General features: G+C 45.3%; 1 protein-coding gene across 2 annotated transcripts in view; it reads right to left on the bottom strand.

Annotated features, from left to right (window-relative positions):
• The window catches only part of SETD2 (SET domain containing 2, histone lysine methyltransferase), a 90,232-nt gene that overhangs the window by 25,136 nt on the left and 51,323 nt on the right, over window positions 1–13,773 (bottom strand). The window contains exons 13-14 of one of the 2 annotated variants that reach the window (XR_014556474.1): window positions 12,697–13,344; window positions 9,148–9,430 (exon numbers count right to left, since the gene is read on the bottom strand). Coding sequence is in view for 1 of the 2 variants with exons in the window: in XM_083703872.1 (XP_083559998.1) it covers window positions 12,697–13,344 (648 nt within the window). In the remaining variant the exon portion in view is untranslated. The remainder of the gene's footprint in view (window positions 1–9,147; window positions 9,431–12,696; window positions 13,345–13,773) is intronic. The other variant, XM_083703872.1, reaches the window with a different exon arrangement.

The following is a 13,773-nucleotide window of genomic DNA, read 5'->3' as shown; positions in this document are numbered from 1 at the left end:
ATAGTTCAAACATGTAATTCAACTAGGAAAAAGCAGAGTTGTGGCCTGGGAAGGGTTCTGGGGGGTCAGATAGGTTGCATTCACCCCCTGGGCCTGAGGTTAAGGATCATCTGATTTCATTAAGAGTTAGGTGAACTGTTGTCAAGGGGGATGAAACTGTGCCCATTTGTCACCCAAAGGCACCAGTGACCCTCATCTCAGCTTTTGCAATTAAACCAGAATGCGGCAGCTAGACTGGTGACTGGGAGTGGCTGCCAAGACCATATAACACTGGTCCTGAAAGATCTTCATTGGCTCCCAGTATGTTTCCGAGCACAATTCAAAGTGCTGGTGCTGACCTTTCAAGCCCGAAACGGCCTCGGTCCTATATACCTGAAGGAGCGTCTCCACCCCCATCATCCAGCCCAGACACTGAGGTCCAGCTCCGAGGGCCTTCTGGTGATTACCTCCCTGAGAGAAGTGAGGTTACAGGGAACCAGGCAGAGGGCCTTCTCTGTGGTGGCACCCGCCCTGTGGAATGCCCTCGCAGCAGATGTCAAGGCAATAAACAACTATTTTACTTTTAAAAGACAACTGAAGGCAGCCCTGTTTAGGGAGGTTTTTAATGTCTGACGCTGTATTGTTTTTAATAATCGGCTGGAAGCCGCCCAGAGTGGCTGGGGAAACTCAGCTAGATGGGTGGGGTATAAATAATAAATTATTATTATTATTATTATTTGCTTGTTCATTTGCTGGAGCAGGCACAGAGGGCCATTATCATACCTAGATTTGGAAGTGACCAAACTTGTGGGCTCCCCAAATTTCAAGGGCTGAACAGAGGGAACAGCAAATTACTGTCTGTGTAAGCCCTTTCTTTGTACTTATTTTATCCTTATACTCTACCCCCTATGCTCAACAGCAAGGAAGTATAGGGCAGGGTTAAGGATTGGGGGGCGGGAGGGAAGAGAGGGCGCTTGAATGTAACATTAAATTAGTACTGGATTTGTTGTTAGCAGACAGAGGATCAGTTGTTGTCCTTTAAAAACCAAAGCAAGCAGGCAGGTGGTGATCTCCTCTGAGCCTCAGAGAAAAGGGTTAGAGAGAACAAAGTCAAGAGTCATTAATTGTAAAATTAAAACAGAAAATTAAAGCTCTCCTCAGGGAGGCTTGCATATCTCTAGGCGCCAGGCAAATGCTTTTCTCTTTAACCAGACGTTTGGCTGATTAGCATTCTATGTCCTTTTGTGTTTGTGGGGAGGGTTATTGGTTTGTGTTTTTATTATGTATTTTATTTTCATTATATATTTTTATTATATATCTATCTATCTTTATGTTGTGAATCACCTTGAGATCTTTAGATGATGGATGGTATACAAATCAAATCAAATAATAAAGCTGAACAATTTTGAACAGAAGGAGGAAATGGGAGATTGATGGCATTAGCTTGGAGAAAGCTGAATGGAAGAAAGCAAGGCTACACAGCACACTGTGTCAACCATTTTAGTTTTGAGATGACTAGTTAGGGCTACATCAGCAGCAATCAGTGTGTGTGGCATTTTACAAAATACAAGAACAGAACCCTGATGCAGGGATTGAAAGGACTTTACAATCTCTAATTTGGTACCTGAAGAAGTGTGCATGCATGCACACGAAAGCTTATACCAAGAACAAACTTAATTGGTCTAGCTGTGGGTTAAACCAGAGCCTAGGGCTTGCTGATCAGAAGGTCGGCAGTTCGAATCCCCGCAACGGGATGAGCACCCGTTGCTTGGTCCCTGCAAGTAGATAAATAGGTACCGCTCTGGCGGGAAGGTAAATGGCGTTTCCGTGTGCTGCTCTGGTTCGCCAGAAGCGGCTTAGTCATGCTGGCCACATGACCCGGAAGCTGTACACCGGCTCCCTCGGCCAGTAAAGCGAGATGAGTGTTGCAACCCCAGAGTCGGCCATGACTGGACCTTTACCTTTAAGGTGCTACTGGACAATTTTTTAATTTATTTTGACAAAGAAGAGTGTGCACCTATTTCCGTTTCCCTAGAAACAGGTGGTCCATACAGATGTTGTTGGACCAGTTCCAGGCAATGGTCAAGGAAGGATGGAGGTTGTACACCAACAACATCTGAAAGCAGACAGGTTCCACAAGAACAGATCACAGCCACGTTCTTCAACCAGGGCAGGAAGACACCAGATCTTCCCTGGCTAAGCTGTTGAAGGGCTCAAAACCCAACTTTTGATTGTACCTTCCTTCTTAGAAGATATCAGCTGCAGCTCCTCTTGAACAAAGGTGGCCGCAAAGGGGGAGGCCTCTAACACATCTTCTCTTTCTCTAAGTTTGCCGGTTCAGAATTGATGCTTCACGTGTTACAGCTGCTGGCCAAGCAATGTGTGGGGTTTTGCTTCTGACACAGCAGCTACTAGGGTGAGTAGAAACGGCTGTCAGGTCTTATTCAGCCAGTGATCTGCCAGTTGGTCACCCATGGTCACCTGGGACAGGTGTGGAAACCTTTGGTCCTCCAGATGTTTTTGGACTGCAACTACCACTTGCCCCCAAATGGTATGGTCAGGGATGATGGGACCTGTAGTCATGCAGTATCTGGAGGGACACAGGCTCCCCATCTATGCGCCAGGAGGTTGTTGAGACAGGGTGGTCAACAGCCCACCCAGGCCAGCATCCTGTTTTCACAGTGGCCAGATGCCCATGGAAAGCCTGCAAAAGCAGGATCTCAGCACTCTCCCCACTTTGATTTCCAGCAACTGGTATACATATGCATAATACCTCTAACCATGGAAGAACAGCATAGACTTTATGGCTAGCAGGCACAGATAAAATTGTCAGTACGCCTTTGAGCCGGTGCCAGCGACTGGGCTCAGTAACTGGTTCTGCCACAACTGGCCTAGGTGACTGGAGCACTCCCAGAGACCTTCCATCCTGAAAGCAGGTCTCAGTGCACTGGACTCACAACTGTGCATTGTATAAACAACGCAGAAGCCTGCTGTGAAGCATAACTTCTTTTATTTCTAATAGCTACTACAAACTAAGAACTAAAAGCTACAGTGGTGCCTCGCAAGATGAAAAGAATCTGTTCCGCGAGTCTCTTTGTCTAGCGGTTTTTTCGTCTTGCGAAGCAAGCCCATTGACGGCTTAGCGGATTAGCGCTATTAGCGGCTTAGAAAAAGGGGGGGGAGGGAAAAAACCCCCCGCAGGAACTCGCAAGACATTTTCGTCTTGCGAAGCAAGCCCATAGGAAATTCGTTTTGCGAAGCACCTCCAAAACGGAAAACTCTTTCGTCTAGCGAGTTTTCCGTCTTGCGAGGCATTCGTCTTGCGGGGCACCACTCTACAGGCTTGCATGAGCTCCCACGCAGCCATCTCATCACAACATAGATAACACACAGACTCCACACAGAGTCAGGCAGTAACGGAAGAAGCGAAGAGCAGTTTCCGCCCCCTCCTTTCTGAAAACATCCTATCAGGAGATTTTCGCAATGGGAGGGGGTGAAAATATCAACATTCTCCCCCTTTTCATACCAACCGTTGCAGAATCTAACACATTTGCAATCTATGTACATACACAGCCATTTGTTCCCTGTAAACAATTTTGGTTAGTGCATCGGCAGGTATTTCTTTCCCTGGCCTATAGGACACTTTCACATGAATTTGTCTAGTCCTCTTTTAAAGCCATACAAGTTCCCAGGTGTAAGGAAATCTTTGCCTAAAAAGATACGCTTTGCACAGCAATGTATTTATTACCTTTGACCACTTTTATCTGGAGCTAGGGACACAGGTGGCACTGTGGGTTAAACCACAGAGCCTAGGACTTGCCGATCAGAAGGTCGGCAGTTTGAATCCCCGTGACGGGGTGAGCTCCTGTTGCTCGGTCCCTGCTCCTGCCAACCTAGCACGTCAAAGTGCAAGTAGATAAATAGGTACCGCTCAGGCGGGAAGGTAAATGGTGTTTCCGTGTGCTGCTCTGGTTCACCAGAAGCGGCTTAGTCATGCTGGCCACATGACCTGGAAGCTGTACGCTGGCTCCCTCGGCCAGTAAAGCGAGATGAGCGCCGCAACCCCAGAGGCGGTCATGACTGGAGCTAATGGTCAGGGGTCCCTTTACCTTTACCTTTATCTGGAGCTAGCAGCCATCACTTCGTAACCGTAGGACTTCACAGTTCATAGAACTGTAAAAGACCACAAGGGTTATCTAGCTCAACCCCCGTAATGCAGGATTCTTTTTGCCCACTGGGGGGCTCAAACGCACAACCGTGAGATTAAGGGTCTCACACTCTACTGACTGAGCTATCCAATTGTTGTAACGGGCATGGAAATAGACATCGTCTAACTGGATCTGACCAGATAAATTCATCCAGTCCAAAGTGGCTTGGAGCGATTTGTCTTCCATCACAGGAACCTGCCTGAACCTTGTGGTCACCTTCTTCCGCATCTCTCCCTGCCATCTAAAGTTAGACAAGTGGTGACTGGAAGGAAGGCCTTTGTAGCCTTTGTACTCAGCTTGTTAAACACGCTTCCCAGAAAGTCTCCCCTCACCTGGCTATAACTCTGATGGGCAATATTGCACAAGACAACTTTCTAGGTTCCACCTTGGTTTCCTCGTCAGTTTCACGTTTACATTTAGTTTTTATTTATTTTGACTTGTGCTTTTTAAAGAACTCTTCTTTCCTCGGCTTTTTAAGGAACCTTTAGGATTATTTGTGCCTCTTCCTATCTGTGGCATTCATCTTAGTTTACTCGATTACAGTTGGTTTAACTAAACTCCAACCTTCCTAAAGAGACACAATATTCCTCTTCCCTTTGACTAATCCCCTTGTTTATTTATTTTTTACCAATTCCCATTCTAGAAGTTAAATGTCTGTATTAGACTGTCTGGGCAATTTCCACCATTCACCTGTGTGGAATCAAAGGTCCTTTCACTTCTGTGTAGGGTCTGATAGACCGGAAGACTTGTTTAGTTTCCCCACCAGACGTTTCACTACACATATAGTTGCCATGCAGTATAGAAACTATTTTTTATTTTATTTTTTTTGAGGAAAAACAAGCCTAAAGCCAACTTGGACTTAATTATTGCCACTTTCCTTCAGCGGTTCTCAACCTGTGGGTCCCCAGATGTTGTTGGACTACAACTCCCATCATCCCTGAGCTCTGGCCTTGCTAGCTAGGGGTGATGGGAGTTGTAGTTCAACATCATCTGGGGACCCACAGGTTGAGAAAGGCTGCTTTAGATCCCAGCCTCTTTCTGTGCCATGACTCAAGCTGACCTTAACCTGGTCTGAGGATCCTTTGAAGTCAGCCATTGTGCCAGGGCAGCGGTTAACTGAGTGGAGATGCCTTATAGCAGAATATGCTTTTTCTCTTGGAATTTCTACCCACAGTAGTTTCGGGGAAGAGTTTCTTTCAGGATTCCTAAATTTATTTAACACTCTGCACCTTTTCCCGCAATAAGCAATACCATTTTCAACGCAGGCTACTCTTTCATTTCTATAGATTATACACCCAGGGATGACTGCTCAAATAGGTTTCTCATTTGACCACTTTTCAAACCCACTTTCAAAACCCTGCATTTTCAACCGTGCTACCATGTGTATGTCTACTCAGAAGCAAGTCACACTGAGTTTGATGGGCCTTATTCCTACGTAAAATGCACAGACTGCTGCCTAATTCACCAGTACAGTGGTACCTTGGGTTAACAACTTAATTCGTTCTGGAAGTCCGTTCTTAACCTGAAACTGTTCTTAACCTGAAGCACCACTTTAGCTAATGGGGCCTTCTGCTGCTGCCGCAGCACAATTTCTGTTCTCATCCTGAAGCAAAGTTCTTAACCCGAGGTACTATTTCTGAGTTAGCGGAGTCTGTAACCTGAAGCATCTGTAACCCGAGGTACCACTGTATTGGCTTTCTAGCTTCCTGCATTTGCTTCTACATTCCACCTCCCTTTAAATACCCTTTTGCGTTCCGTTGTCAATTTGGGCTTTAAAAAAACCACCACTTGGCTCTATAATTTATGCACGCCTATTCACATTTTCTGCCCAACGACTGCTCAAAGCGCTGCCTCAATCACAGTACTGCCAGCAGCCATTTCAACAATCTTGCCTTGCCCAATCCCCACTCACACACTGCATGTTACACCAAATGTGTAAACTGGAAAGATCAGGCTGTTTATGAGGATGAGCAATGCCACATGTTAACAAGCTCAGAGCAACTCTGGGTTGAGGATTTGTTTGTTAAGATTTTATTTAATTGCCCTTAAAATTCCACTGTATGTAATATTACACATGCCAATTAAATACTGTTATCGGCTCTGAGCCTGTTGACAGGAAAACCAGTTAACGTTTGTATTTGTAATGCAGACACGATTACTTTTCTGCTCTGTGTCCTCATCAGAAACAACTTATACCTCCTCACTATAAAGGACAACTACTAGTCAGTTGGGATGCAAGCCAAGGCAACTTGTCTTTATTTTTGGACATAGAAGCATCCACAAAACATTTAACATAACAAAAAACCCAAGAGGGAAACATCAAACATTTTAGCTTTATACATTAACCTTATTATTTAAATCTGGAGTGACTGCTTAAGAATTATTACAAATAAAAGCAAAGGCTCCAATATAGACTGTCTCCATGTGACCTATGTGGTTATCCTGTTTTCCTAAATTTCTGAAACAAAGCCCAGAGAGAGGTCTAAGCAATAAACTCCTTCTTCTGCCTCACTATTGTTGCTGAAAGGCCAAATAAAAATACCTTGCAGCAGAATCGAAGGCTGAGGAAACTGTATGAAGGCTGAAAAAATTACTGTTTGAAAATAAACTTTAAAAACTTAGTACAAAAAAAGGGAGGGGAATCCTTTGGCCACATGGAGAAAATGTCTCCCACTACCCCGGGGGGGGGGGGGAATGAAAGATTACTCTGCAAAATGAGACACACCCATAGTGCAGGGTAGGCAAGGGAATTTATAAGTCCTATTTTCTTGCCTATTATTATTTTCTTCCTCCACACCCAACATGCTTAGCAGCCTCCTTCTGACAGCTATGGGGATTGGGGTATATTTAGATTGCCATTAACACAAAGGCAGGGTTTGTGTGTAATTTCATATGCTCTTGATGCTTTCTTCATTCTACGTTCTCCCCCCCCCCCCCCCATTCAACTGGTTGCACCATAAACAACAACAACAAAAGTCACCTTATCTTTGGCACAAGCCATACAAAACCTTAGCACACTGGAGCTACAAACTAGTTTTTAGCTTATAGATAAAACAGAAACACACAGGGCATGGCTCAATGCTAAAGTAATACACAGGTATGGGAGAAGGAGTTGGAAAACTGCATTCACTTTTCCATGTTTTCCTGAAACATTCCTGAATGTTTCATTTCCTGAAACATTTCCTGAAACATTCATGTTTTCCTGAAGCATTCCTGGGTCTTGGAAAGACTGCTCAACAGAACAGTCTTTGCATTGTCTTTCAGCCCAAACTACTGCCTTTCTCCCCTATGTATACTTTCCAGTTTCAGATCTGTCTTACAACAGCCACCTAAGAGAGTACGAAGCCGTATAAAAAAACCATACGGATTTCTGTAGAAATATGCTAAAAGCTTGCTCCACTAGTCAGTAGACAAGGTATTTGCTTTGTCCCCAACAACAGCAATGAGCTGTTTTGCTATTTAAGCTCTTCCCACTTACACACACCTCTCGTAACATTTTAAAGCAGGCTTCCTCAACCTCGGCCCTCCAGATGTTTTGAGACTACAATTCCCACCATCCCTGACCACTGGTCCTGCTAGCTAGGGATCACGGGAATTGTAGGCCAAAAACATCTGGAGGGCCGAGGCTGAGAAAGCCTGTTTTAAAGGCTTGAAATTCTGGGGTGCAACACTAGTCAATCTCTGGCTCGTCTAACAAAAGAGTATTGGGCTTTAAAAAAAAAAGAATGAGAAGTCGGGAGCCCCTCAAGCTTCCTAAATAAAAGATGAACAAATAACCTGCTTTAAAGACCCTCACCGTTTTAACCAGGAAGCGATAGTATTAAATGGGCCCAGGCCAGTTCAACATGGGCTGGTGGGACAAATTCCATGGCATAAGAATTTAGCATTTCCATGGCATAAGAATTTAGGCTGCCAGAGACAGCCCCAAAATGGGACCCATGCCTTAAACACTGTTACGCCACACATGTTCAAGGGATTATAATGCTAACACGCAGCAACAGCAGCCTGCCTCCAGATTAGTCCTCCCTGATGTGCCTTTAAGAGCAAATAGCTTGACCTGGGATAGCTATGACTATAACTATAACCTAGGCTCTTCCCTTCCTCTCAAGCATCACTGTGCAGCCCCCCGTGTGGAATGCCAGCACAGCCAACGGCTGCGAGGAGTTGCCATATCGGTGACTGCGAGGGTACCACCCTGCTATGCGCACACAGCACGAAACTAGCCTCAAGGAGACAGGCTGAACTAATCCAGGGCCAGCCTTACTCCGGCCACAGTGATGTACTTCCAAGTTCCCGCCAGAAAATAAGAACCAGAGCCGCTAACCGCCTAATTACCACGCTACTACCTACAGACTGATTAAATTGGTCCTCATGCTGAGTTGAAAGCATAATTTCCTGATGCGTCAAATTATTCCAGTGAAAGAGGTGAGCACCTCACGTGGTTTGTGGCCACAGATGCCCACCGGTTTGTCATTCAAATCCTGAGGGGTGGACAGCAATGGAACCATTATCCATCATACCTTAAGAGATGTTGTGATTCCCTCCCCGCCAATGCCTTAAAGTTTCATCAGTCCTTCCTGGGGGACTTACCTGTTTTTTTCCTATCCTATGCCCAACGGTGGACTGGTCAAATGGCAGGTCTCCATGCGAGCTAAACGAAGCGCTATGCTGGCTTTTAGCCATTTCCTGTTGCGTCTCTATCCCAGTTCGGAGCACATTTTCAGCACAGGGAGACACATGCACCATTTCCGAAGTCGGCGGGAAACGCTTGCAGAAACCCGTGCTGAAAACGTACCCGGTCTGGGGGTTTGTGTGTGTTGCGTGTGGTTGCGTGCTGCCTTTTGCTGGTGTTCATCCTGGAATTCAAGCCCATGAAGGCCTTGAAAGCCGCGGCAGCTGTCTTTTGTGTGAAGAGGTATATATAGATATATAGAGAGAGATATAAAAAAGAATAGCTCACTCGATCCTTCCCCGCCAGGAATAGGGGGATTCTCCCAGAGCGACATCCATTGCCGGCAATGGGTGCACCAAAATTACGTCGGCATCAATGAGTTAGCCACCTCTGTCCTCTCTTTTTCCACCTATTATATTTCTCATGCATCATCCAGCTTCCCAAACATCTTCCTGCTTTCTTCACAGTACGCACGCTACGTTCTCTCCTTTCTTCAGGGCGGAGTTGAAAATGGAGTTGAGAAAAGGTCAGCTGGGGATGATGTTAACAAGCTCCTGGCTGCCCTGAGAAGCTGGATGGAAATGGTTGAAATTACTACAAAGGGGTCAGCATCAAGAGGTCGGGAAGGGCATAGCTTTATGTTCCAAGCTTTCCACACCCTCCCGCCCAATCAGTCTACGCTACATAGATGACCAGCACTGCAGACTAATATTACGGGGTCGGAAGACCCTAAAGCAACCAGCATCAATCGGTTTTGGCATGGAACATGGACAAATGGGCTCCATGTTTACCTCAGAGGCAACAGGTCCCAACTGTTTTCGTGCATCAGGTAAAAGCTATGCTGTTTACAGGTATCTCTTCCGAGCATAAATGCGCTGGAGGTTTTTTAAAAAAGCAGTTAATGTCAGACAGAAGCAGCTAACTCTTAGCGCAATCGTAATGCAGTGCAGGACAGATTAAATTCAGCGTTGTCATACAGCAGCTCCCAAACACAGGAATCTAAAAAGGAGGACTATTGTTTTTGATGGATGGGTGGAAGGAAGGGGCTTGGTTTCGGCTACAGGGAGGCTACTGCACTGAGCACGAGATCAGAATCTATGTCCGCTAGATCAATATATGTAATACTGGCACCAATATTTTAAACCACGTATCGACCTTCTCAATATTATGTGATGTGATCTGCAACAGAAAGGGCTTAAAAATCCCAAACAGTGACTTTTGATGGATAATGATTCCATAGCTGACCACAGATGTGAGCAAACTGCTCTTGAGCCAGGGCTATCCCAAAAGGGGAGAGGGAGAGTAGAAAGATAACTTAGCAAGAAAATTATGATTTCATGCTAACCCCACCATGAATCTTCACAAGACGACGTATCTGAGACACAACTGAACAACAATTAGGTTTTTGATTTGGTTGGGTTTTTTTAACAACTAATTTGTATTTTCTTTTCAATCCTCAGCACCAGGGCATAGACTGACAAGTAGGTACATGGGGTTAAAATCAAACACAAAGCCCCGAATCTAGACAAATTATATGAACATTACTCTACTTGATGTGAGAAGGGAGTGGCTACATACTCATGATGACCTCTCCCTGCATAAAAGTGGCAGGCACTGGGTTCATATATGCCCAGGAGCTCCATGAACTGGTTGAATGATACTCTAGGATTTCGATCTGGGCATGGGATGCAGATCTGGGGAGCTCCTGGGTACAGATAAACCAGTATTGCACTAAGGCTGCATAGACTTAAAGCACATTCCTCCCTCAAAGAATCATTGGATCCCCTGGCACAACTACAATTCCCAGCACCCTTTTAAAATACAGTTGTCAGGATTCTTTGGGGAGGTAAAATGTGTTCTAAAGGTATGGTGTGTGCAGCCTGTCTTCAAATCTCCATCCTGGGGACACAGCAGAACAAGGTGCAAGCAAGCCCAAGGCCCGCTCCCTTTCCTGGGTAGAGAAAAAGATTCTCAGAGGCAAAGCCTAAGCCCATTCAAGATGCAATATATACTGGGCATACTCTAGGCAGAAAGAACAAGATGTACAAACTTATTTTTACGCAGACGACACTTGACAGCCTGGCATATATTATTAATTATCCATCTTGTTGTTAGTTCTCTCATTACACTGAAAGAATTAAGTTGTTGTTGTTTTAATCCCACACTCATCTTGCAAATACAGGTCAAGTTCTTCAGAGAATCAGGGCTATTATTCTTTTTTTTTTTTTAAAAAAAAGCACCTTACTTTGTACAAAACCCCCCTCTCCTGACCTATCTGTATCAACACACATACGGACCAAGTATTGTAAAATGCTTCCTGAAGGACACAGAGGAAATGGCATGATTTCTTTGCATCTATCACACTTCAAAAATAATCATTTGAGCAAATCTCCAGATGTAAGAAAAAGGAATCATGCCCGATTTTAGAAGTGGGCCGATCTTAAGTTGTGTGAATACTGCTTAGTATTTTTCTTAGAAATTCCAACAAGGCAAAGGTTTAGGAAAAGGAGGCCCAGGCTCCTGCCTGGTCTCTGGATTCCAATGTAATGTCTTTCTCAGCCCTAAGTACCACTGAATCTACCCACACATATCCTTGTAGGAAGAACAAAAGAGCTAATAAGACTGTCCACTGATAAAGAAGAGAGGGGCTAACTGGAGAAATTGCTACTCTGCTTCTGTTTTCTTACGTGGTAGCTAATCTAGCCAAACGAAGAGTAGTAACTACTGGTGGTTTGAATCTTTTGGCATCTCAGAGACAACAGATGCAAAGAGGTCTCACTGTGGCCTGCCATCCCCACTTTCCTTCCTCCCACCAGGCTAATAAAAAAAGGCAGCAAAACATCACACAAAACTTCAGTAGCATGCCTGTTTCCAGGCTAACTATTCTTGCAAAAAAAGCATTACAGGATAGCAGCATTTCTCAAAGGTTTCACAGCAGACAGCCTATGTTTTTCGGAACAGGTGATAATTCACTTTTCTGCCAAACAGATTCAAATCGCTGTTACATATTCTTGTGACTTAGCATTTTTAGCAGAAAAAATTGTTGACTGTTTCATTCATTAACAGCTACTTGCACTGGTCTGTAAAACTAGTGAGGGCACATCAGGAAATTTTGGGTCAAAGATGACCAATACTAAATTAGTGTAAGAAATGCTCTCTTTGCAAAGTTGAAGTATCTCTCTTTTGCTAACCATCTAATTAACTGCCAGTTAACGAAGTGTAGGCAGTTTTGCTTCAAAAGGAAAAACAGAATACTTATGGAAAGCTTTTGGTCAAATCATTTTCTAATGGAAGGTATTTCCCTTAGTTTGTCATGTGAACAACAGACCCCACCACCCTTTCCAATCTAAATTTTACCAAGCAGGGCCCACAGATGCAATTTTTGTGAACAGAGGATACAAACTGCATAATTAATCCATTTCCCAGTCTTCACAGTTTGCTGATCATTCAACACTACTGGCTAATAGGGTGGGTGTGAGGAGAAAAGGTCACCATTATGCTTATAAGGTTTTCTCAACAAGCATTAAAAAAAAGTTTTAGCCTGGCCCATTTGGATTCCCCGCTGAAAGAACAAGAGGAAATCTGCAGTCGTTCAGAACACACACACTCTGCACAAGAGAAACAAGTCAACTGTGAGAAACCTCCATTACCCTCTAAACCAGTGTTTCCCAACCTTGTGCCTCCAGCTGTTCTTGGACTACAATTCCCATCATCCCTTGCCACTGGTCTTGCTAGTCAGGGATGATGGGAGTTGTAGTTCAAAAACAGCTGGAGGCACAAGGTTGGGAAACACTGCTCTAAACGATAGAAGCATCTGCTACAGAGAAGCCAACTTACTTTTAGGTCTTTCCAGCAATCTAGAAGCTTGGTCGCCAAATCACTTGCATCTATTATCTTATCGGTCTGTTCTTGACTCCTCTCACTTTCCACATCTGACACGCCCTCCTCTTCATCTTGAGAGGGCGTTTCTGCAGCCACAGATTCCTCCAGCTTTGCAGCAGAGCTCTCTTTCGTCTCTGTCTCGGGCTCCACGTCTTGCTCGACAGCTTGGGATTTGCTGGTGTCTGCTGAGACCTCGGCGGCAGCATCCTTGCCAGACTCCTGCTGGGGTGGCTGTTCCTCGGCCGTCTCTGCTGGGACACTGTCCGGATGCTCAAGGTCCTCCTTGCCCTCCTTCAGCTCAATCTCGCTGGTCGTATCAGAGATGGCGCTGTCCATGCTGTTCTCGCTTATGATCTTGAGCTTCCGGAAAGCAAGCTTCTTGGGCGTGTCCGTGTCACCCTCCACGCTAGGCTTAGCGGAAGGATCCGGCGTGTTGAGTGGAGTATGAGCCCGCGATGTGTTCTCACTCGAATAACCATCTCCCTCGCTGAGATGTGGGATCGCGGATTTAGTCTGAGCCCAGCGCTGGATAATCGGAAGCACTTTGCTCTCCTCCAACATGTTTTTATTGGGAATAGGCAAAAGTTCCAAAGTCTTCATAATCTGATCACAGAACATGAAAGGAGAATTGTAAACTTTCAGGAATGGTCGGTTTGACTGAAGTTAGATTTGGCGACAGAAGTGGGGGGACAGGGGGCAGGCGGGTGTGGGGGACTCCCTGATCCTGAATGGGGTAACTGTGCCCCTGAAGGACCCGGTGCGCAGCCTGGGAGTCATTCTGGACTCACCGCTGTCCATGGAGGCGCAGGTTAATTCTGTGTCCAGGGTGGCCGTCTACCAGCTTCATCTGGTACACAGGCTGAGACCCTACCTGCCTGCAGACTGTCTCGCCAAAGCGGTGCGTGCTCTGGTTATCTCCCGCTTGGACTACTGCAATGCACTCTACGTGGGGCTACCTTTGAAGGTGACCTAGAAACTGCAATTAATCCAGAATGCGGCGGCTAGACTGGTGACTGGGAGCGGCTCCCAGGA

The sequence above is a fragment of the Podarcis gaigeae genome (genome assembly GCF_964106915.1).
Source record: "Podarcis gaigeae genome assembly, chromosome: 12".
In the NCBI taxonomy this organism is placed as follows: domain Eukaryota; kingdom Metazoa; phylum Chordata; class Lepidosauria; order Squamata; family Lacertidae; genus Podarcis; species Podarcis gaigeae.
The sequence above is the reverse complement of the archived record's forward strand: the minus strand, read 5'-3'. Positions and strand labels throughout refer to the sequence as shown.